The sequence below is a fragment of the Manacus candei genome, unplaced genomic scaffold (genome assembly GCF_025592945.1).
Source record: "Manacus candei isolate 608988 ecotype Guabito, Panama unplaced genomic scaffold, ASM2559294v1 h1tg000174l, whole genome shotgun sequence".
Classification (NCBI taxonomy): domain Eukaryota; kingdom Metazoa; phylum Chordata; class Aves; order Passeriformes; family Pipridae; genus Manacus; species Manacus candei.
Genome location: NW_026138222.1, coordinates 697,510 through 720,996, shown reverse-complemented (window position 1 = coordinate 720,996; position 23,487 = coordinate 697,510). Strand labels below are relative to the sequence as shown.

Genomic DNA, 23,487 nt, shown 5'->3' with positions numbered 1-23,487 from the left:
ATATGGGGTGTTTCCCAGGATAAATGCTCTCTCCTTCCTTAAAAACTCACTGCTTTGTCCCTGTGTGCCAAACTGAGGTGGCTTTTTTTTTAGGGGAGGGAAAAAAAGAGGGGATGTGGCAGTGTCACGACATCTCCTGCTGTTTCCAAAATTAAGAACTGTAGCTTTTTGGTTCAAAGTGGCAAATCATTTAGGAATAGAAAACCTACAGAAATGAAATACATAAAAGGAGACAAAAAAAAAGCCCACAAAAATAAAATATAGGTATATATAAAGAGAGAAAAAAAGGCCAAAAAAATTAAAAGATAGATAAACATTTTGTTTCACCCTGGACAACCCAGCCTTTACTCTGGAGCAGAGTGAGCCCATCCTGCTCTCCAAAAAACAACGGAAAAATGCCACTTTCACTGACCAATTCCACCCAAATTTCAGGGTCTGGGCTCTGGGATAACCCAGCACTTGGCTGCATCATTCCCAAGTGAAACAAAAAGAGATATTTTGCCAAAGCAGCATTTATCCCAAAAAAGCACCATCCACCCAGCACCATGGGAAAGATCAGATGCCCTTGTGGGACCCCCACCAAGGCACCCAGCAGCCCCCCAAAAGTGGTTTTTGGGGATATTTAAGCCCGTAGTGCCACCTGCTGGCAAAGGGCCCTCCCAGAGCTCCCACTTTGCTGCCAGAGCCCGGCCAGTGCCTCCAAAAATCTCCCCGTGGCACCCACAGGCATTTCCAGCCCCTCACCCCTGCCTTGTGCTGGTGAAACGGGGGGTTCAGAGCACTTTAAAGCAGTTCTTAAGGCACTTTAAAGCAGTTTTAAGCACTTTAAAGCAGCTTAAAGCAGCTTTTAGCAATTTTTAAAGTAGTTGGAGGTTTTTTAGGACACAAGACAAGCCCCCACCCCGATGTTTTCCCGCACTGATCCCTCCTCAAAGAGCCCAAGGCAGCCACTGGGAATGAAAACTTGGTAAATTTAATACTGATACAGGAGGGTTTTCCTTTACACAGCAAAAATGAACCCGTGGAGGTCACTGGGATAGCAACAAAACCAGGAGCCTACCGGGATCTGATAAAAACAGGAACAGGGATAACAGGCAGATACAAACACCAGCAGGGACCGGAGTCCTCCTGCCTCGGGGCTCAGCCAGGTTCCCTGTAATTTGGGAAGGGGGTTCTTAAAAAAATAATAAAAAAGTTTGCTCAGGGGGTTGGTGACCCCGAGGTTTCAAAGTTTTTTGGGGGAGTTTTTTGCACCGTGGCTCGGGGAGCGCCCGTGCACCCCAAGGCGCTTCCCATCTCCCATCCCACCAACCCTCTCTGCTTTGGGTCTGGCTCAGCTCTCTGGGAAGCTGGAAGGCACTTTGGGACCCCTGAAGGAAGAGGGGTGGGCCCAGAAGAAGGGGTGCACCCCAGGGATGATGCTGCTGTCGCCCCGTGACTGGGCTCACCCCGCTCCCGGCTGCAGCGCCCAAGCGGAGCCGTGCCCGGCGTCCCGTACAAAGAGCAAAAAATAAGAAATGTAACACAAAAATCCCTATTGGCACAAGTGTCTGTGAGCTCTACGTACCTCTAGCTGTGGGTGGGGCAGAGCTGTGGGACAAAGCACCCCAAAATCTACCCTGATCTACGTTCGCCCGCCGCTGGTCCCGCTGGTCCCCTGCAAAGGGAGTGTCCCCGTTGTCCTTAAATCCCTGCAGGACCTGGGGGGGTTGTTCCACTGACAGCCCATTTCTCTTCTTGCAGTGATGCTGGAGGGAACCCCAAAACCTTTCTTGCTGGGCTGGGGTGTGCATCAAGTCTGGGTGATGGAGGGAGAAATGCCTGCTCTGATGGGACAATTCGGCCGTGCCGGGCTGTCGGGATGGATCCTGGTGGGATGAGGTGTGTTCTGGTGTCCCCTCACAGGCTGCCAGTGCTGGCCGAGCCTTGGGGTCTCACCCCAGGTGTCCCCATCCCCTCACAGCACCCTGATGGGTTCAGAAGTCCGAGTCGGGGTCCAGCAGCTCCGCGTCCACCAGGTTGGTCCGGGAGTGGATGGGGGCCAGCCCGGCCCGGCGGCCCTGAGTCCTCGGCCCCCCGGGGTTGGGGGCCCAGAGTGGACCCCCGTTGTGCTGCCAGTGCCCGGGGCTGGGCCCGGGGCTCTCCTCCTCCAGGGACCCGCTCTCGGGGCAGAAGGGGTTGCTGACGAGGTGGAAGACGTTGGCTCTGCGGTGCCCACCCCACGGCACCCCGGAGAAGGCGGCGTCGGGCCGGCCGGGCGGGAGCCCCGGGAGGACATCGGGGGCAAAGGCCACCAGGCAGGGCTGGGGGGGCAGGCGGGGCAGGCGAGGGACGGTGCTGGGGGCCAGGGGGGCCGTGGAGCCCCCCAGGCAGCGCTCGGGGCCTGGGTCCACCTCCTTCTTCTTCTTCCTCCGCTTCTTCTTGCGGCCGCTGCGCTTCTGCAGCTCGGGGGAGACGTCGGCTTCCACGATCCAGAGGTTGGCCCTCTCCTCCGGTGGCACTGCGGGACGTGGGAGTGGGCAGGTGAGAGCGGCCACGTCCTGCCCTGTACCCCCCACCAGCCCCAGCCCCCCGCTCTGCCTCCCTGCACATCCCCAGCACCCCTCAGCCCGGCTCGTTCCCCCTGAAATTCCCCACGTGGAACTTGCCAGGCGTTGCCATGGGCGTCACGGAGACGTCCTGGGGCAGGATGGCCCCTCTCCTGGCCACCATCTTGGTGACGTGCTGGGCCCAGGCCGAGGACACGTCAGCCGACGGCTCGTTGATGTCGAAGGCTAAACCGGCTGCAATGACAGGGGGGTCTGGTCAAAGGGGGGCACTGGGGACCCCGGGGGGCTGCTGGGACAGTCCCCTCCCACGGGCACGTACCCACGGGGCCGTCGTGTGACACGGTGTGCATGCTGAAGGACAGCTCCCGGCCCGGGTCGCGCAGCAGCTCCTTGCGCTTGGAGAAGGCCTTGGCGATCATCTTGCTCTTCTTGATCCTCTTGGGCTGGTCGTCGCTCTGCCCCGTCAGCCTGGGGACAGGCAGGGTCAGAGCAGGGGTGTGGTGGGGCTCAGGTGTCACAGCCAGGGGCACAGGGACCCTCCCCATCTCCCTCTCCCATTCTGGACGGGGATACCAGTCTGGGGGATGCACTGGATGGGTCCCCTGGGGGTGGAGGTGTCCCATGAACAGGGTGTGAGACACCTGCCAAGGGGGACAGGCCACCCCATACCTACACTGCTGAGCCCACAACTCACTGAGCTGAGGGACAAATATCTGGGGACATCTTCCAACATCTCAGGATGCTGGATGGGGCGGGAAGGGCCCCACGAAGCTGGGGTGACACCCTCAGGGTGTCCCACCTGCACCAGGTGCGCTTCCAGATGAGCAGGGTGGCCTTGGTCCAGACCCAGGTGCTCATGGAGACGCCGGTGCCAAACATGGCGAAGAGGTTGATCTTCTCCACCAGCAGGCTCGGCCGGTTCTTGATCTCACAGTCCGGGATGGGCTTGTTGGTCTGCGTGGCGATGGTCACGTTGGCCTCGCACCTGAGGGGACAGACATGGGACACCGGCTGTGAGGAGGGGGGACACCAGCGACCCCCCACAGCTCTGCAGGGTGGAGATGTGGTGGCAGCACCGGTGGGGGACACGGGGACCTCCACTCAGCAGTGTGAGGTGCTGGGATGCCACCGGTGTCCCCCTCGCCCTCCATCCCCGTCCCACTCACAGGACGTATTCCCGAAAGCTGCGCTCCCACTCCGCCTGGTTGAAGAAGTCGTAGAAGTGGCAGCCAAAGGTGATGAAGACGAAGCCAAAGGCCAAGAAGCCAAAGATGCCTGGAAGAGAAGTGGGACATTCCGTTGTCGCCAAACCCCAGCGACACCAGGGCAAGGACGCTGCACTGGGGCTGTGTCACATCACTGCATCTTTGTCTCCATTGCCACTACCCCTTGGAAAGGGCTGTCTGACTTCAGTTCCCGCCCCAGTTCCCATGGGAATGGTGCCAATGGACCCCCTTACCCAGGCGCAGCATGGTCTCGTTGATCTTGCTGGCCGCCTTCTCGCTCAGCAGCCCGGGGTGGTTGCTCTTGATGGAGAAGAGCGTCATGACCCCTGCGGTGGAGGGATGAGGGGATGAGGGTGGGGGGGACACCCACAGTGCCCCCACCCCTTCAGGGAGTTGGGCCCACACCTACCCTGGATGAGGAAATAGCCCCCCACGATGAGGACGAGCCCGATGGGCGCCAGGACGAAGCCGGCTCGGTAGCGGTAGTTCTTGTAGCCCACAAAACAGATGCCACTGACAGAGTCACCATCCACCTGGCAGGGACGGGCACAGGGACAGGCGGGTCAGCTGGCCCTGTGGGCGTCACCCTGTGAGGGAACCGTCGCGGGATGGTGACCCCGTTACCTGCGCCACTGCCAGGATGGCCACGGTGAGGACGAAGGGGATGGACCAGGTGATGAGGTGGAAGTAGGAGGTCTTGCCCAGCAGCGGCTGGTAGGTGGTGCCCAGGGCCTTGAAGGAGGTGTGCCAGGCGTAGGTCAGCATGACGAACCAGATGACTCCCGACATCAGCGAGTAGTAAACGATGACGAAGATGATGACGCAGGAGAGCGTCTCGTTGGACCTAGGGGGGCAGGCGAGACAGAAACGTCACCCACCTCCACGAGGGGACAGCAAGGAGGAAGGGGGTCTCATCCCCCCGGCTCCCAAGAGGCCAGCAAACCCCAAGAAGCCCTCCTTGGTGTCAGGGACACCTCTCAGCACGTGGGGATGGAGGCGGCACGTACGTGGGCTCCCCCAGCCGCATGGTGCCGTCGGCCCGGCACACGATCTCGTTGCGGGCGCCGTCCATGAACTGTGCCAGCCAGCCGATGCTGCCCACGAAGAAGCAGGCGTTGACGTAGAACAGGATGACGGCGGGGTAGCGGTTGGAGTTCCTCCAGTCGGCGACAAAGGTGGCCTGGCGGGGCGGAGAGAGCCACAGCTTGGTGCCCCCGTGCCCTTCCGGGGGCACCTCCCCGCGCTCCCCCCGCGCCTCACCAGGGTGAAGAAGGTGCAGAAGATGGTGACGGAGCTGAAGGCGGCGATGTAGATGTGCATCTCGCGGTGCTCCTTCTCGGTGAACAGCGGGTTCTGGCACTGGATGCCACAGCCCTCCACGTCCTCGTACCAGCTCTTGGGGTTGTCCGTGCGCACCAGCGGCGCCTCGCACTGCCCCGAGCTGTTGAACTTGATGTTCTGCACCTCGTTCTGCCGGAGGAGAAACGGGGCCGTGAGGAGGAGGAGACACCCCCACGGTGAAGGGGGACATCAGTCCTCAGCAGAGGGCAGGGGATAGCCGGGTTTCATTGGATCACCATGGAATGGTTTGGGTTGGAAGGGACCTTAAAGCTCATCCGGTCCCAACTCCCCTGCCATGGGTAGGGACACCTTTAACTACCACAGGTTGCTCCAAGCCCTGTCCAATGTGGCCTTGGACACTTCCAGGGATCCAAGGGCAGCCACACATGCTCTGGGCAACCTGGGCCAGGGCCTCTCCACCCTCCCAGCCAGGAATTCCTTCCCAATATCCCATCTTACCCAGCCCTCTGGCAGTGGGAAGCCATTCCCTGTGTCCTATCCCTCCATCCCTTGTCCCAAGTCCCTCTCCAGCTCTCTTGGAGCCCCTTTAAGCACTGGAAGGGGCTCAAGATCTCCTTCGAGCCTTCTCTTCTGCAGGCTGAACAACCCTGACCGTTTTCTCCTCCCAAAAGCCACCTTCCCTTCCCAAGAAGTGACGTTTTTTTCCCCTGCTGCCCCGTGAGGAGGCAGCCTGGCAGGGCCCCCCGTGTCGTACCGGGCAGCCCTCGGGGAAGCGGTCGGTCGTGCACTTGAGGAAGTCGGGCCAGCCCCGCTCGCGCTCCACGATGGTGCAGGGCGCCCGGGTGGCCTGGCACAGGGTCTGGCTGGGCAGCTCCACCTGCCCATCCTCGCACTTGGGCATGTAGACGGCGCAGAGCAGGGGCTGGATGACGTCCCAGCAGCGCGGGGCGTTGCGCAGGCCTGCGGGGACAGCGCTGTCACCCCCCCTGGGCACACCCACCTCCTGCCATCCCCCCACCCACAGGGAAGGGGCAGAGCCCAGGGGTGGTGGTGGGGAGCACCAGCACCCACACACTGCACTGCTGCACTGGGATAGTCTGTAACACCTATGGGGTGCCACATGTGCCACCAGGGGCTCAGCCCTGCTACACTGCTCCCTCTGTACTGCACCTATCCATGGTGTCCTGCTACACTGCTCCCTCTGTACTGCACCCATCCCCTGTCCCCTGCTATACTGCTCCCCCTCTGCACTTTACCCTGGCCCCCTCTGTTGTACTCATCCCCAGTCTCCCACTACGTTGTTCCTCTCTCTACTGTATCCCCTGTACCCCACTCCCCTCTATACTGTACCCATCTCCAGTCCTCTGCTATACAGTTTTCTGTACTGTATCCATTCCCAGACCCCCTCTATACTGCTCTCCTCTATACTGTACCCCCCTCAGACTCCCACTATATTGCTCCTCCCCTACACTGTACCCATCTCCTGTACCCCTCTACTGCTCCCCTCTACACTGAAGCCATCCCCAGGCCCCTGCTCTACAGTTTTCTATACTGTACCCATCCCCAATCTCTCCCTATACTGCTCCCCTCTATATGTACCCATCCCCAATCTCTCCCTATACTGCTCCCCTCTATATGTACCCATCCCCTGGCCCCTGCTGTAGAGTTTCCTATAGTGTACCCATCCCTGGGGTGATGCTATACTGTTCCTCCTCTATACCATACCCCTCTCCTGTACCCATCTTCAGTCCTCACTATACAGCTTTCTATAGTGCCCACCCCCCTATACTGTACTCATCTCCTGTACCCCAACCTACTGCTCCCCTCTGTGCTGCAACTATCCCCATTCCCCTGCTATACAGCTTTCTATACTGACCCCATCCCCTATCCCTATTGTGCTCCCCTCTATACTGTACCTGCCCCCTGCTACACATTTTCTGCACCCACCCAGAGCCTCCACTCCCCTGCCCCCCTCCCCACTGTCCCCATCACCTGACCCTCCTGTAGTTTTTATACTGTACCTATCCCTGGGCCCCTGCTACACCGCTCCCCCTCTATACCATCCCCATCCCCTGTACCCCATGCTCCCCTCTCTGCTGTACCCATCTGCATATACAGTTTTGTACACTGCACCTACCCCCTGTCCCCCACTATCCTGCTCCCCCTCTACACAGCACTCATCCCCACTCTCCTGCAATACAGTTTCCTATACTGCACCAACACCCTGCTATCCTGCTCACCCCCTATACTCACCCATCCCCTGTGCCCCACTCTACTCTTCCCCTCTACACTTCACCCATCCCCACTCCCCTGCTATGCAGCTTTCTATGCTGCACCCATCCCCAGGTTCCCACTATCCTGCTCCCTTCAATCCTGCACCCATCCCCTGTACCCCCCTCTCCTCCTCCCCTCTATACTGTACCCATCTCCAGTCCCCTGTTATAGTTTATCTGTACTGTAGCTGTCCTCTGTCCCCCACTATTCTGCTCCCTTCTATACCATACCCATTCCCAGGCCCCCACTACACTGCTCCCCTCTACACTGTACCCACTCCCAGTCCCCTGATATGGTTTTCTACTCTGTACCCATCCCCAGGCCCCTGCTACACAATTTTCTATACTGTACCCATTCCCTGTACCCCAATCTACCACTCCCCTCTATACTGTACCTATCTCCAGTCCTTACTATACAGCTTTCTTTACTGCACCAATCCCCTGTCCCTCACTATCCTGCTCCCCTCTGTACTGTACCCAGCTCCTGTCTCCCACTTACCCATCACTGTACCCCATTCTACCACTCCTCTCTACACTGTTCCCATCCCCACTCCCCTCCTACACAGTTTCCTATAATGTCCCCATCCCCACTCCCCTGCTACACAGTTTCCTACACTGTCCCCATCCCCAGGCCCCTGATACACAGTTTCCTATACTGTCCCCATCTCCACTCCCCTGCTACAGTTTCCTACACTGTTCCCATCCCCAGGCCCCTGATACACAGTTTCCTATACTGTCCCCATCCCCACTCCCCTCCTATACAGTCTCCTACATAGTACTCATCCCCTGTCCCCCATTCTACTGCTCCCCTCTCTACTGTTCCCATCCCCACTCCCCTCCTACAGTTTCCTATACTGGCCCCATTCCCTTTCCCCTCCTATACAGTTTCCTATACTGTCCCCATCCCCACTCCCCTGCTACACAGTTTCCTACACTGTTCCCATCCCCAGGCCCCTGATGTACAGTTTCCTATACTGTCCCCATCCCCACTCCCCTCCTACAGTTTCCTATACTGTCCCCATCCTACTCCCCTGCTACAGTTTTCTATACTGTCCCCATCTACACAGTTTTCTATACTGTCCCCATCCCACTCCCCTGCTACACAGTTTCCTATACTGCCCCCATCCCCTGTCCCCCACTCTACTGCTCCCCTCTCTACCCTTCCCCTTCCCACTCCCCTCCTACACGGTTTCCCACACTGCTCCCCCCCATCTCCCACCACACCGCTCCCCTCTACACTTCACCCCTCCCCAGCCCCTCAACATCCCCAACACCCCCCTCCCCACTACCCCCCAAACCAAATCCCACATCCCCCGTGCCCGTCCCCCCCTCTCCGCCCCACAGCCCCGCACCCCGCCGGGGCCACGCCGGGCCTGTCCCGGTGCCGGTCCCGTACCGGACCAGAGCAGGAGCTTTCCGTGCGCCTCCTCCTGCGAGGCGGAGTCGTTGGCCAGCAGCGTGGAGGTGGCGGCGTAGGGCAGCGCGGAGCCCAGGCAGGCGCCGAAGCGGAGCCGCTCGCAGGGCGCGGGGCGGCGGCAGCGCGGGGGCCCGGCCGAGGCGTTGGGGGCCGCGGGGCAGCGCCCGCCCAGCGCCAGCGCCAGCGCCAGGGCCAGGGCCCAGCGCCGCATCCCGGGGGCACGGCCGGGCTCAGGGCGGCCCGCAGCGAACCGCCATGGCCTTTGTTGGGCCGGCCGGCAGCGAGCGGAGCGGAGCGGAGCGGCCCCGCGGCTCCTGCCCCGCCTCGGCCCCCGCCCCAGGCCCGGCCCGGCCCGCGCCCCCCGCCGGGGCGGGCTCCGTGAGGGGAGGGAGCGAGGGAGGGCCGGGGGGCTGAGCGTGAGGGGAGAGCCGCGGGCTCCGCGGGGGAAACGCGCCTCTTTGTGAGCGAAAAGTCGCGGGGAGCTGAGGGGAAAGTCTCTTCGGGACGAAAAGTCGCTCAGGGCGAGGGAAAAGCCGCGGTCGTTTTTTTTTTTTTTGTTGTTGTTGTTGTTGGTTTTTTTGTTGTTGTTGTTGTTGTTTTATCGTGAGGGAAAAGTCGCTCAGGCGAGGAGAAAGTTCCATTTCGCGAGGGGGAAAAAGTCACGCTCGAGGAGGGGAAAAAAAAAAAAAGCAGGGGGAAAGCGGGTTTTGGGGGAGGAAAAGCGGGCTTAGGGCGAGGGAAAAGTTCCTTTCTGGCAGGAAAAAAAGTCGCTTTCGCGGAGGAGAAACTGCGGGTTTTTTATGTGAAGAGAAAGTCCCCTTTTTTTTACGTGAGGAAAAAAGTGAGGTGAATGTGAGGGAAAAGTTCGCTTTTGTGAGGAGAAAAATCGCTTTTTGTCGGGAAAAAGTCACTTTTTTTTTGTCAGGGAAGACTCAGGGGAGGAAAAAGTTCCTTTTTGTGAGGAAAAAGTTCACACTTGTGTAGGGAAAACGCAATTTTTGTGAAGAAAAAGTCCCCCTTTGTATGAGGAAAAGGTTGTTCCTTTTGAGGAAAAAGTCACTTTTGTGAGGAAAACCTTACTTTTTGCGAGGGAAAAGTCAGTTTTGTGAGTTTAAAAAGTTCACTTTTTGTGTGTGGAAGTAATCGCTTCTGTGAGGAAATGGTTCCTTTTTGTAAGGAAAACGTTCCCTTTTGTGAGGAAAAAGTTCCTATCTGTGAGGAAAAAGTCGGTAAAAAGTGAGGGAAAAGTTGGGGGTTTTGTAAAGGGAAGTCACTTTGGGGGAGGAAAAAGTTACTTTTTGGAAGGAAAAGTTCCTTCATGGAAGAAAAAAGTTCCTTCTTGTGAGGAAAAAGTCACTTTTTGTGAGGAAAAAGTCACTAAAAAGTGAGGAAAGTGTTCCTTCTTGTGAGTTCTCTTTTGGGAGGAGAAAAGTTGGGTTTTGAGGGAAAAAAGTCACTTGACCAGGAGAGAAAAGTTTCCATTTGGGGATAAAAGTCTCTTTTGGAGGAAAAAAAGTTTTCTGGGAACAACAGTCACTTCTGGGGGGAGAAAAGTTACTTTTTTGGGGGGTAAAAGTCACTTTTAGGGAACAAAAGCCACTTTTTTTGAGGAGAAAAGTTACTTGTTTGATGGCAAAGCTACATTTTTGGGGTAAAAGTCACTTTTAGGAGACAAAACAGGTTTTGGGGGGAATAAAGTCGATTTTTGCAGAGGAAAGTTCCTTTATTTAGGGGAAAGTTACTTCTTTTGGGGGGTGAAGTCACTTTGGGGGTGACAAAAGACACCTTTTAAGAGAGAAAAAGTCACTTTTTGGGGACAGAAGTCCCTTTTGGGGGAAGAAAAGTTGCTTTCTGGGGAGAAAAGTTACTTTTTGGCAAGAAAAGACAGGGGTTTTGGAGGGGAGAAAAGACTCTGTTTTTGAGGGGGAGAAAAGATAGTTTTTTGGGGGTGATAAGCCAGTTCTTTGGAGAGCAGCTACTTTTTGGAATAAACTCGCTTTTTGGGGGAGAATTAGCTCTTTGGGGGGGGAAGTTTTGAGGAGAAAACTAACTTTTGAGGGGGGAGAAATCACTTTTTTTTTTTTCATGGGGAGGTGTCGTTCCTCAGAGGAACAATCGCTTTTGGGGGGAGAAATGGGGTTTTTTTTGGGTAACAACCCCCCTTTTGGCGGGGGGACGAGGCGGATTTTTGGGGAGGAGAACGGGGTTGGTGTTTTTTTCTTTTGGGAGAGCCGCCGGTGCCTCCCGGCCGCACACAAAGAGCTGGAGCTGGGCCGCATCCCGACTCCCTCCGCGGGAGGGACCACCCAGCCTGAGCAGAAGGGAAAATTAGAAGTGGGGAAAAAAAAAAAAAAGAAAGAAAGAAAAAAATCCCAAAAAACTCCACCCACGGTTTGCGACAGCTCCGGAACGCGGCGGCGGCGGGGCCGAGGTGGAGCCGCTGCTCCGCTTCCCGCAGGCTCTGCTACCCCTCGCCTCCTTCCCCTTCCCTCGTTTGGGGAGGGAGGTGCGGGATATGGCACGGGATAAGGGCACGGGATGGGGGTGTCCTCCCCCTGTCCCCATCCAGGGTGTCCCACCCCCCGGGATCCAGCAGCCCCCGCGCAGCCCCGCACGGATCGGAGCGTCCGGACTCGTCTCTTTATTCTCCATGAAAGCCAAGAGAACTTCACAGCCTGGCACTGACTCCAGGCGGGGCCCAGCTCCCTATGGAGGGGCTCAGCTCCCTGTGGAGGGCTCAGCACCCTGTGGAGGGCCAAGCTCCCTGTGGAGGGGCTCAGCACCCTATAGAGGGGCCCAGCACCCTACGGAGGGGCCCAGCACCCTGTGGAGGGCCCAGCTCCCTGTGGAGGGACCCAGCTCCCTGTGGAGGGGCTCAGCACCCTATAGAGGGGCCCAGCACCCTGTGGAGGGGCTCAGCACCCTATAGAGGGGCTCAGCACTCTATGGAGGGGCCCAGCTCCCTGTGGAGGGACCCAGCTCCGTATAGAGGGGCTCAGCACCCTGTGGAAGGCCCAGCACCCTGTGGAGGGGCCCAGCACCCTATAGAGGGGCCCAGCTCCCTGTGGAGGGCTCAGCACCCTATGGAGGGGCTCAGCACACTGTGGAGGGGCCCAGCACCCTGTGGAGGGGCTCAGCACCCTGTGGAGGGGCTCAGCACCCTACGGAGGGGCCCAGCACCCTGTGGAGGGGCCCAGCACCCTGTGGAGGGGCCCAGCTCCCTATGGAGGGGCCCAGCTCCCTGTGGAGGGGCCCAGCACCCTATGGAGTGGCCCAGCTCCCTGTGGAGGGGCTCAGCACCCTGTGGAGGGGCTCAGCACCCTATAGAGGGGCCCAGCTCCCTGTGGAGGGGCTCAGCACCCTATAGAGGGGCCCAGCTCCCTGTGGAGGGGCCCAGCTCCCTGTGGAGGGCCCAGCACCCTGTGGAGGGGCCCAGCACCCTATGGAGGGGCCCAGCACCCCAAGCACAGACAGGACCTCCGCCCTCAGCTGAGGAAGCACCCATGGCTCAGCCCTCCTGTGCCAATGGCTCCTGCTCCCAGCCCTGTCCAGGACACTGAGATGGAGCCGACAGGGTTGGTGGCACCTGGCGATGGTGGGAATGTCCCCAGTTCTGGAGCCCAACTTGGGCGAAGGCAGCTCGGTGCGTGGACAGACAGACAGACAGACAAATGCCCATCTCCAGCACACAGAGAGATGGGAAGCACATCCCAGTGCAAACCCTTTGTGCACGACCTGTGCCCCAGCAGGACAGACAGACAGACAGTGGTTCTGGGGCTGGGTCAGGCCCCAAAACAGGGCACAGCAGCTCGGCACGTCCCGGCTGAGCCCGGCACCGGCTGCCAAAGGCACCAAGTCTCCAGTGTCCCTGCGCGTCCCTCTCCGCAGCACAGCGGCCACCACGGATCTACAGCCTGCTCCTACCTCCCTCTTCTCCAGCAAAGCCCCCTCAGCTCTTCCCATGGATCCGGGGTTGGGAAAACGGCTGTTGAGGTGCCGGGAGCCGCCGCTGTGCCGTGGGACGGATGGACGCTGGCTCAGTACCAGGGGTCTGCCCGGTGCTGCTGGTTGTAGAGCTGCAGCTTGATCTGGTCTCGGATCTGGTTGATGAGGAGCTGAGCCAGGATGATGCCCACCAGCTGGAGAGGAGGGAGGAGAGGGAGAGGGGAAAGAGGAGGGAGAGGAGGAGGAGAGAGAAGGAAGGGGAAGGGCAAAGAGAGAGGGAGGGGAAGAAGGAGGGGAGGGGAAGAGGAAGGGGAAGGGAGAGAAGAAGGGGAAGGGGGAGAGGAAGGAGAGATGGAAAAGAGAAGAGGAAGGGGAAAGAGAGAGAAAGGAGAAGGGGAGAGAGAGAAAAAGAGGAAGGAGAGAGAGAGAAAAAGAGGAACATGAGAGGGAGGTGCTGAGGGACACCAGGCACTGTCACCCCTGTGCCCCCTGTGCCCAACATTTGCACTGTTCCCTCACCCAAAATCCTGCTTGGACATCCCCCTGGGATTAACCACATCCTTAAGGCAATTCCCAAATGAGATGGAGCACAAAGTGGAGCTGTGGGACAGACCCTTCTCCCCCCCAGTCCCTGGGGACCCCTGTACCTGGGGGAGGGCCAGCCCCAGGGTGATGCCCCCCAGCAGGAACAGGTTGCTGTGGATCCAGTTGACCAGCTTGTCGATGCAGCCGTTGGTGTAGATGAAGGCACTGGCCTCCAGGTAGCCCTTGTCCTGCATCCCGTGGCCACACATGGTGTTGATGACGGTCTGGGAGGGAGGACAGGGCACAGAGGGGTTGGGGACAGCTCACACCGGGGTCCCTGCTCTTGGGGGGCAGCTGTGGGGTGACCAGGAGCTCTGCCCTCACCTTAGTGTCAAGCGGGGTGTCCCTTCCTCAGGTGTTCCCACCCCATCCCTCCAGAGCTGGGCCCCCTAAACACTCCCAGCTCCAAAAAGGGACAATCCCTGGGGGCAGCGGGGGGGAATTCACCACCACCTCATCACAGTAACCTCACCTGGGAGTCCCCAGACCCGGAGAGTGGAATGGGGGACCCAAACCCAGAGGGCAGGATGGGGGTCCATACATTGCCATCAGTGTCTTCCCTCTCCCTGGGAGGGGGCCCCAGGCTCAGCGCAGCCCCAAGGGATGGGGGAAGAGGCACTGAGTGGGGGCGTCCCCCGAGGCCACCCGAGTTCCCCCAGGACTCACCTGGTTGGCGTCGTGCAGGCAGCAGGAGAAGGGGACGGAGCAGCGCTCCCGGCTGGGGTTGGTGGCGGTGCAGTTGAAGTACATGTTCTGGGACCAGTCCTTGTAGGACACGCCCCCGCAGCAGCTGAACTGTGGGAAGGGCATGGAGCGCTCAGCAGGGACAGGGACAGTGTCGGGGGGGACAGAACACCGAGGGGTGTTTCTTTCCCCCCACCCCCTTTTCCTCCTGCTCTCCCCAGCCTGCCGGAACAGCATCACCATGAACATCAAATCCTCACGGAGAAGCCACCAGCCGTCCCCAGCCTGCAGCACCCCACGGATTTAAGCCTGACCCAGGAGTGGGGACACGTTTGTCAGAGGAAAACCCCAGAGCCCCCTCACCTCCTTCTGCCCGAAGTCGATGAGGTTCTGCAGGTCCAGGTCGTCCCGGTAGTGCACGATGGCCCCGTTGATGATCTCGCTGACCTTCCCTCGCGCCTGCAGGGGGGACGCCAGCGGGGTTGTCACCCAGCAGGACAGGACTGGGGTCACCCAGCCCTCCCTCTGCTCCCCCCACTGTACCCTGTCGGAGAAGACGAAGCCCAGCACGCCGGCCGCCAGCTGCAGGAGGAACACGACGGTCAGGCAGGCGGAGAACTGCGGGAGAGAGGAGCGTGACGGCGAGGGGAGCAGGGGAGAGACGCCGAGATGCCCCCAGGAGGGTCCCCCAGGAGGGCCTCACCGTCTGCAGCAGGCAGATGTTCTCCCGCAAGGAGCCGACGCAGCCGCAGAAGGTGATGAGGAAGGTGAGGACGCCGACCACGATGAGGAGGATGGCGGGGTCCACTGCCAGGCAGGCCATGGCTGCCTCTGTTGTGAGGAGCTGTCACTGGCAGCCCCCACAGAGCCCCCGGGGTCCCCCAGGGATGGGGCAGCCCCCATTGTGGTGCTGGCTCGGGATCAGCCCCGGGTAAGTAGCCCCCCAACCTCACCTGCGTGTTTCAGCAGCCGGGCGTAGACCCCCACGGCCACCATCACCATGGAGATCATCTGCAGAGCGGGATGGGGGGGTTTGTGAGCCCCCCCGGGCACCACCACCCCCATCCCACACCCGGGGGCCCGGCTGAAGCCCCCCCAGAGTCAGGGCTGCAAATGGGGAACCAGAGCTGGACCTGCTGCCTCAGTTTCCCCTCGTCACCCACAGATGGACACGGTGCCCACCACGTCCCCACCCCCTCGGAGGTCACACCTGTCCCCACCCCCTGGGCGGCCACCTCTGTCCCCACCCCCTGGGAGGCCACCTCTGTCCACACCAGCCCTGTTGTGCTACGGGTGACTGGACAGAGGGACTTGGTTTATCGGCAGCGAGAAACTTCCTCAAAAACACGACTGCGAACACGGAAAAAAACCCCCGAAAAAAACACCACCCTCCAAAAAACACCCCGCGAAAGCAGGAACAAAAAGGCCCCCCAAAACAAACAAGCAAACAAAAAAAAAATCCCCCCAAGCAGCAAAAGAGTCCCCAAAACTTAAAAAAAAAAAAACCAAACCACAGCACAAAAAAATTCTCAAAACGTTAAAAAAATCCTTAAAACATAAAAGAACTTCAAAAATATTAGAAAAAAAGCACAAAAGCCTCAAAACACGGAAAACCATGTGACTTCCACACGTGAAGTGTCCCCTGGGTGGGCTGGGGCCAGAATGGGTCCCGGGGAGATGGTGGGGGCCCAAAAGACCCCCAAACCCCTCTGGAAATGTGGGAATCCTCCACCTCCCAGCAATAAGGGGATGTCCCAGTGGGGTCCTGGGGTTGGGGTCGTGTGGGGGTCCCAGTGGTGTCCTGGAGGTGGGGACAGTCCCAGGGTCTGAGGGGGTCCTTGATGGGGTCCCAGGGATGGAGGGGCTCCAATGGGATCCCGGGGATGGGGGTCCCAGTGGGGTCCCGGGGTGGGGACAGTCCCAGGGGCTGGGGGTCCCTCGGGAATGGGGGGGTCACAGTGGGGGTACCAGGGACAGGGAGAGTCCGGGGATCCCAAGGATAGTGGCTCCCCATGGGGTTCAGGGATGGGGACAGCCCCAGAGTCAGGAGTTCCCAGTGGGGTCCTGAGGATGGGGGGAGGTGTGGGGATCTTGGGGATGAGGGGGGGTGTCCCAGTTAGGTCCAGGGATGGGGCAGGTCCCAGGGGCCTCCAATGGGGTCCTGGAGACGGGGTGTCCCAGTGGGTCCCTGGGGATGAGGGATCCCAGTAGGGTCCAGGAGTGGGCACAGTTCCAGGGGCCGGGAGTGCCTCGGGAATGGGGGGTCACGGTGGGTTCCTGGGGATGGGGGGGGGTCCCAGTGGGGTTCAGGGATGGGGACAGCCCCAGGGTCTCTCAGTCCCTCAGGAATGGGGTCCCTGGTAGGTCCCTGGGAATGAGGTATCTCAATAGGGGCCAGGGATGGGGACAGCCCCGGGGTCCCGGAGTCCCTCGGGAGTGGGGGGTCACGGTGAGTTCCCGGGGATGGGGGGGATTCAGGGGTCTCTGGGGATGAGGTGGTCCCAATTAGGTCCAGGAATGGGGACAGCCCCAGTGCCCGGGGGTCCCTCGGGAATGGGTGGTCAGGGTGGGGTCCTGGGGATGGGGTGTCCCAATAGGGGCCATGGGGTGGGGACAGTTCCAAGGTCCTGCTGTTCCCCCCCACCCCGCACTCACCCAGAAGAGCAGGTTGAAGAAGAAGAGCACGTACTTCACCACCGGGCTCACGAAGGAGAAATCATCCCCCAGGGGCCTGGCGGGGGCCGCCGCCCGCCTCGCCATGGCCGAGCGGGGCCGAACGGGGCCGAGCGGGACCAATCCGTCCCCGTCCCCTCCGGCTCCGGCCCCGCTTCGGCCCCGCCGCGGGAGCCGCCGGCCCACGCCCCGCCCCCTCCCCTTCCCGCCCGCTCATTGGCCCGTCCGCCCGCCCTCTGCCTCCCCATTGGTTGTCCGCCCCGTCACTCAGCCCCGCCGCACCTGTCCGCGCCTTAAGGGGCCAGCGCAGCCCGGGCCCGATCCCGATCCCGATCCCGATCCCGATCCCGATCCCGATCCCGATCCCGATCCCGATCCCGATCCCGCCGGGATCATCCCGCCGCCCCGAAACTGCCCACACTGTGCGACCTCTGCCAAGGAGGATCCCGGACGGGGAGGGGGATTGCGGAATTGCGCCGCTGTAATTGAAATTAATCGTTGATTTCTCTCTCCCTCGGAGGGACGCGGGAGAGCCCTCGCCCCTAAGCGTTGACCAGCTGAGGTGATGCGGGGTTTTTAGGAAAGGACATGGGTGAGGCTTCGATATAAATTTGCTGAAATCAGCCCAAAAACCTTCAGTGCTGACACTGCATCCCCGGTGACCTCTCTGACACGGGGAAATGGGAGCCCCAAACCCATCAAATCTCCTCTCTGCTACTAAAACTGGGAAGCTTGGGTGGATCACGGGATGCAAGGAAGCAGTGGGTCCCTTTCCAGACAGGATCCAACCCTCAAATCCCATTTTTTTTTTGCTGGGTTTTGCCCTATTTTTTTGCATCACATTTCAGTTTTCTTGGCTGGTGTGGGCAGAGACAAGAGCTGTCACCTTGTCCCATCACTGTGGCACGAGGTCCCTTTGCTTGGGGGAAGCACCATACCGCAGTTACTAGTTAATTTATTATTATTATTACTCCATTTTATATTATTTCTCTTTGAGGGCTTGTCTTTTCTTCTCCTCCAGGGCTCATCACGGCTGGAAATCCCCAGGAAGCAGCTGCTGGTGCTGGCACAACCCTTCCTGGAGGAAGCTTCTTCAGACAGAGGAACCAAAACCAAAAACCCCCTTCGTGCTTTTAGGGTCACCAAGGTGCCACCAAAGAGCCACCATCCAGCCCCAGATCCCACTGCCCAAGCAGGCATTTCCTTTGGATGCTGCTGGAAGAAGCCCCCATGACCCCCAGGAACGCTGTGGTTGATGCTGGTGGGTCTCCAGAGAGTCCCCTCAGGCAGCACATGAGATCTTGGTGGGGTTGAACCTTACCTGGTCCCCACAGAAGTGCTTCTGCCCCAGCAATGAAGATGAAGGATGCACTTCCTCCTGTCAGATCTGTATGTTCATCCATCAGACCATCCACCCACCAGATCTATGTGTTTCCCAAAAGATCCAGGTGTCCATCCATCAGATTTATGTGTCCTCCCACCAGATCTATGCGTTTTCCAAAAGATCCAGGTGTCCATTCATCAGATTTATGTGCCCATCCATCAGATCTATGTGTCTCCAATCAGATCCAGGATTCCACCCATCAGATCTAGCTGTCCATCCACTTGTCTCCCAACAGATCTACACGTTCACCCATCGGATGTGAGATTTGTGTTCAGATTAATAATCCAGGATGGGATGGGATGGGGATGGGACGGGGGCAGGGATGAGCAGGAGGGCGTGCAGGGAAGGAGGGAGAAGGGAGGCTCTGAGACCCCCGCTCTGAGCCGCAGTGACCGCCAGGTGGAGGAGGAAGAAGAGGAAGAGGAGGAAGGGCTGAACAGCAGCCGGGAAAGCCCCGCGGAGTCCCAAATTCCCCCCAGCTCCCGCTCTGGGTGTGGGAGGAGCGTGTGTGGGGCGGGGCCACCCCTCCCAGCCTTTGGCCGCACCCCACAGCGGCCGTGCGAGGGTGGGCATGTATGGGGACCCCCCGGGACACCCCACACTCCATCCCTGCATGGGGACCCTCCCGGGACACCCACACCCCATCCCTGCACGGGGACCCCCTCAGACTCTCACACCTATCCCTGCAAGGGGACACTTCCCAGGGACCCCCACACACCACCTCTGAAGCGGGACCCCCCTTGCACCCCCATATCCCATCCTTCCCGGGGACACCCACACCCTATCCCTGCACAGGGATCCCCACTCCAGGACCCTCATCCATGCCCGTACCCCCCCTCCCACCCCCACCCCAGTCCCTCCCACCCATCACCCCCAAGTCCCCTCATCCCCCCAGGGGTGGGAAGGAGGGGTCACCCCCCACTCTGGAGCAACGCTCTTTATTTGGGGTCTGAGGGTTTGGCCCCCCTGGCTGTAGGACTCTGGGGTTCAGGTGTCCCCCGAAGGGTGGGGAGACCTTGAGCTGCCCCTGCCCATCCCTCGGGGTCTGAGCAGAGCCCCCTGCACCAAACCATCATGCACCCACCCCCTGACACCCATCCTACCCCTCTGTGCCTGCTCCCCTGCCCAGAGCATCACCCCAGCCCTGCCCTCCCATTTGGGGCAGTCAGGGCCGTGTCCTGTGCCAGTGTCACACATGGACCTGTCCGGGGGCTGGGGGTGGCCTCAGGTGTGGAGACTCTTCAGGTCACCCAAGGCCACGGCTCCTCCTTCTCCTCCATCCGCAGCTCTGGAGCCCTGGGCTGGTCCCCGCGCTGAGGGTGACAGTGAGCCGGGGCCACGGGACCCCCAAGTGCCACCCGTGGGCACCCCAGCCCCGCTGTGCCCCCCAGGGCAAGGGGCAGTGCCCACACAGAGCTGCTCCCCTCTCCATCTCTGTCCCCATCCTCATCCCAGTCACCAGCTTCAACCCCATCTACACCCATGTCTTCATCCTTGTCCTCATTCCACCCCAGCCCATCCTCACCCTCAGCCCATCCCACCCCATCCTCATCCCATCCCATCCTCATCCCCATCCCATCCCATCCCAATCTCATCCTTACCCTCATCCTTATCCCATCCCATCCTCATCCCCATCCCATCCTCATCCCCATCCTCACCCTATCCTCACCCTCATCCACATCCCATCCCACCCTCATCCCCATCCCATCCCAATCCCATCCTTATCCTCATCCCCTCCCATCCTTATCCTCATCCCCTCCCATCCTTATCCTCATCCCCTCCCATCCTTATCCTCATCCCCATCCCATCCCATCCCACCCCACCCTCATCCCCACCCCATCCTCATTCTCATCCCCATCCCATCCCAATCCCATCCTTATCCCCATCCTCATCCCATCCCCTTCTCATCCCCATCCCGACTCCATGAGGGAGCTGGATAACCCCTCCCTCCCCACACAGAAGCCCACCCCCGGCTGGACCAGGGCATCCCCAGCTGCCCCCCATCCCACAGCATCAACATTCTCCCACCCCCAGCATCCACATCCTCCCACAGCACCCACCTGTGCCCCCCCAGCATGCCCCTGTCCCCCCCAGCACCCACCTGTCCCCCCCAGCATGCCCCTGTCCCCCCCCGTACCCACCTGTGCCCCCCAGCATGCCCCTGTGCCCCCCAGCACCCACCTGTCCCCCCCAGCATGCCCCTGCCCCCCCCGTACCCACCTGTGCCCCCCAGCATGCCCCTGTCCCCCCCGTACCCACCTGTGCCCCCCCGGCAGCGGTGCCCGCAGCGGGCGCAGAGCAGGACGGCGATGGCGGCGGCGGTGAAGGCGGCCGTGAGCACACACACCACCAGCAGCATGTCCGGCTCCACGGCCCCCGGGGCCTCTGCCGAGCAGCACCGGGGATGGGGACGAGAGACAGACCCCCCCCCGACGCTCCCAGCCCCGTGCCAGACTGGGGCACCCCAAAGTGCCAGGGGGTGCAGAGCGGGGGGCACCGGGCACCACCCAGGAGGGGACAGGGGACTGAGCGGGTGATGGACACGCCAGGGAGTGGAAGGGACCCCTAAACGTGCCAGGGGTGCAGAGTAGGGGACACTGGGCACCACCCAGATGGGGACAAAGGTGGGACAGATGATGGACACCTCAGGGAATGGGGGACTCCCAGATTGCCAGGGGTGCAGAGTGGGGGCCACTGGGCACCACCCAGATGGGGACAGGGCTGGAGCAGGTGACACAGGCATAAGGGAATGGGGAACCCCCAAACTGGCAGGGGTGCAGAGTGGGGGACACCGGGCACCACCCAGATGGGGACAGGGCTGGAGCAGGTGACACAGGCATAAGGGAATGGGGAACCCCCAAATTGCCAGGGGGTGCAGAGTGGGGGACACCGGGCACCACCCAGATGGGGACAGGGCTGGAGCAGGTGATGGAGCAGGTGACAGACGCATCAGAGAATGGGGGACACCCTGAAACATGTCAGGGGGTGCAGAACAAGGGGTGCCTGGCACCACCCAGGTAGGGGGATAGGGATGGACCAGGAGACTGAGGAGGTGATGGACATGCCAGGGAATGGGAGGGACCCCTAAATGTGTCACGGGGATGCAGAGTAGGGGACACTGGGGACCATCTAGATGGAGACAGGGGTGGAGCAGGTGACACATGCATAAGGGAATGGGGAACCCCCAGACTGCCAGGGGGTGCAGAGTGGGGGACACCGGGCACCACCCAGATGGGGACAAAGGCAGAACAGGGCAAAGAGCAGGTGAGAGACACAGCAGGGAATGGGGAGAACCCCCAAATTCAGAGCAGGAAAACAGCAGGCACTACCCAGGTGTGGACAGGGCTGGACACAGGGGGACCCCCAAACCGGACAGTGTCACCCCCCACACGCCCCCCTAGTCACCTGCCACGGCGGGCTGCAGCTCCAGGGAGCAGAGGAGCTGCGGGGCAGCATCACGAGCCACGTAGCAGGAATAATTCCCGAAATCGGGGTGGCTGAGGTTCCTCAGCAGCAGGGACACACCGCTGTCCCCCGTCCCCACGGCACAGAAGGAGACCCTGCCCCCGAAGCGGCCGGGGGGCCCCGCGGGCGGGTGCCCGCCCAGGCGGTGGCTGAGCACGGGGACGGGGGGGCGATCGCCGGCCTGGTGGGTGCAGCTGAGGGTGACCCCGCGCAGGTGTCCCCAGGGCTGGGGGCTGCAGGGCAGACAGGCGTCCTCGCCGATGGCCGCGGTGACGGTGACAGTGACGGGGGGCTGGTCTGCGAGGGGGGACAGCGGGGTCACCCCACAGTGACCCCGGAGGGGGATGGGGGTATGGGGGGATGGAGCTGGACACCCCCCGGGACGAGGGGTGGGATCCCGGGGACAGGAGGGCACCGCTGAGGATGAGACCGGTGATGCCACCGGGGTTGAGCGGCGGCTCCTGCCAAGAACAAGGGCTCGGCGGTGCCAAAGCAGCCGCCCCGTGAGTCACCGCCATGCCGGGAACATCCCCCCGTGCCTCTGCCCGGAACATCCCCCCGTGTCCCTGCCCGCAGCCTCCCCGGCGCCTTCGGGGTGCCCGCACTGCTGCCCCCATGCAGGGGAGGAGAGGGGTGCGGAAAGGGGGATCCCCGGGGAGGGGGGGGGTCTGCCCGGATCCCCCACCCCGCTGCCCGTGGGTACCTGCCCGGGTGAGGAGGGGAAGCAGAGCCCAGAGCGCCACAACGGGGACCGGCACCATCCTGCGGGCATCCGGACCCACCGCCCGGGCAGCGCCTGGAGAACACGGGCACGTCACCCACGGCAGGAGGTCACCCCAAAACCTGCCCCCCCACGGCGAGGGAGGAGACCCCAGGGGCGTCCAACACCCCCCCATCCAGGGAGGGCACGGGGCACGAGCAGGCAGGCTGGGGCGTTATGGGGCTGGGCAAGTATAGGGCAGGGGCCGGGGGGGCTATGGGGCTGGGGGTTGGGACACCCATAGGGCAGGGGCCGGGGCAGTTATGGGGCTGGGGGCTGGGGCAGCTGTGGGACAGGGGCCGGGGGCTAGGACACCTATAGGGCAGGGGCTGGGGGGGTTATGGGGCTGGGACAGCTGTAGGGCAGGGGCTGGTGGGGTTATGGGGCTGGGGGCTGGGATACCTACAGGGCAGGGGCTGGGGGGGTAAAGGGACAGGGGACTGAGCAGATACAGGGCGGGGGCCGGGGGATTTATAGGGTTGGGGGCTAGGGCAGCTGTGGGGCTTGGGCCGAGGGCTGGGGCATCTACAGGGCAGGGGCCGGGGGGCTTATGGGGCAGAGGAAGTGGGCGGCTATAGGGCAGGGGGCTGGGCATCCATAGGGCATGGGTATAGGGCGGGGCGGTGGCCAGCAGCCCCCCGCCCCCGTGGGATGCTCCGAGCCCCGGCAGCGCCCTCCCCGTTACCGCCCGGGGAGGGCTGGGGGGGCATCCCCCGGCCGGCCCCGCGCCCCTCACCGTGGCCTCCCGGCTGCCGCCCGCCCGCCGGTGCCGCGCTCAGACCCGGAGCCGCCCCGGCCCCGCCCAGCTGAGCCCCACCCATCCAGCTGTGCCCCCGCCCCATCCAGCTGTGCCCCACCCATCATCTGTGCCCCACCCACCCAGCTGTGCCCCCGCCCCATCCAGCTGTGCCCCCGCCCCATCCAGCTGTGCCCCCGCCCCATCCAGCTGTGCCCCCGCCCCAGCACACGCTGCCCCTGCCCGGCAGTGCCCCTTCCACCTGGGATCCATCCAGCTGTGCCCCATCCAGCCGTGACTCACCTCGTTGTGCCCCAGCCAGCTGTGCCCCTGCCAAACCCAGGTGTGCCCCACCCAGCTCTTTCTACCCCATCCAGCTGTGCCCCTGCCCCCTCCAGCTGTTCCCATCCCCACCCACCCATGGGTGCAGCTGTGGGTTGGGGTCCCGGGGGATTCCCTCAGCACGTGGATCCACAAAATGAGACGGA

The 23,487-nt window shown here is 61.3% G+C and overlaps 3 protein-coding genes across 5 annotated transcripts; all 3 read right to left on the bottom strand.

Moving 5' to 3' along the window:
* Positions 1-951: 951 nt before the first annotated feature.
* Positions 952-9,094, bottom strand: SMO (smoothened, frizzled class receptor). Its single transcript, XM_051773654.1, has 12 exons — positions 8,747-9,094; positions 5,832-6,037; positions 5,036-5,245; positions 4,783-4,955; positions 4,400-4,619; positions 4,185-4,308; positions 4,009-4,101; positions 3,716-3,824; positions 3,349-3,534; positions 2,869-3,017; positions 2,649-2,783; positions 952-2,500 (listed from the first exon to the last, which is right to left on the bottom strand). The coding sequence occupies exons 1-12, from the start codon at positions 8,976-8,978 to the stop codon at positions 1,977-1,979; spliced, it is 2,361 nt and encodes a 786-aa protein (XP_051629614.1). The 5' UTR covers positions 8,979-9,094; the 3' UTR covers positions 952-1,976.
* A 3,348-nt stretch (positions 9,095-12,442) lies between these two features.
* On the bottom strand, positions 12,443-16,827 carry TSPAN33 (tetraspanin 33). 3 transcript variants are annotated; one of them, XM_051773738.1, is made up of 8 exons: positions 16,637-16,827; positions 14,935-14,992; positions 14,685-14,812; positions 14,525-14,599; positions 14,345-14,440; positions 13,964-14,092; positions 13,360-13,521; positions 12,443-12,906 (listed from the first exon to the last, which is right to left on the bottom strand). In XM_051773738.1, exons 1-8 carry the CDS (start codon positions 16,739-16,741, stop codon positions 12,805-12,807), a joined length of 855 nt encoding a protein of 284 aa, XP_051629698.1. In that variant the 5' UTR covers positions 16,742-16,827; the 3' UTR covers positions 12,443-12,804. The 3 variants fall into 3 exon arrangements, with proteins under 3 accessions (XP_051629698.1, XP_051629699.1, XP_051629701.1); XM_051773739.1 differs by having other exon boundaries at positions 14,525-14,563; XM_051773741.1 differs by having other exon boundaries at positions 16,671-16,784.
* Positions 16,828-19,942: 3,115 nt separating this feature from the next.
* On the bottom strand, positions 19,943-23,010 carry LOC127463837 (uncharacterized). The gene is made up of 5 exons (XM_051773753.1): positions 23,000-23,010; positions 22,207-22,299; positions 21,444-21,800; positions 20,298-20,423; positions 19,943-20,031 (listed from the first exon to the last, which is right to left on the bottom strand). The coding sequence occupies exons 2-5, from the start codon at positions 22,262-22,264 to the stop codon at positions 19,943-19,945; spliced, it is 630 nt and encodes a 209-aa protein (XP_051629713.1). The 5' UTR covers positions 22,265-22,299; positions 23,000-23,010.
* Positions 23,011-23,487: the final 477 nt, after the last annotated feature.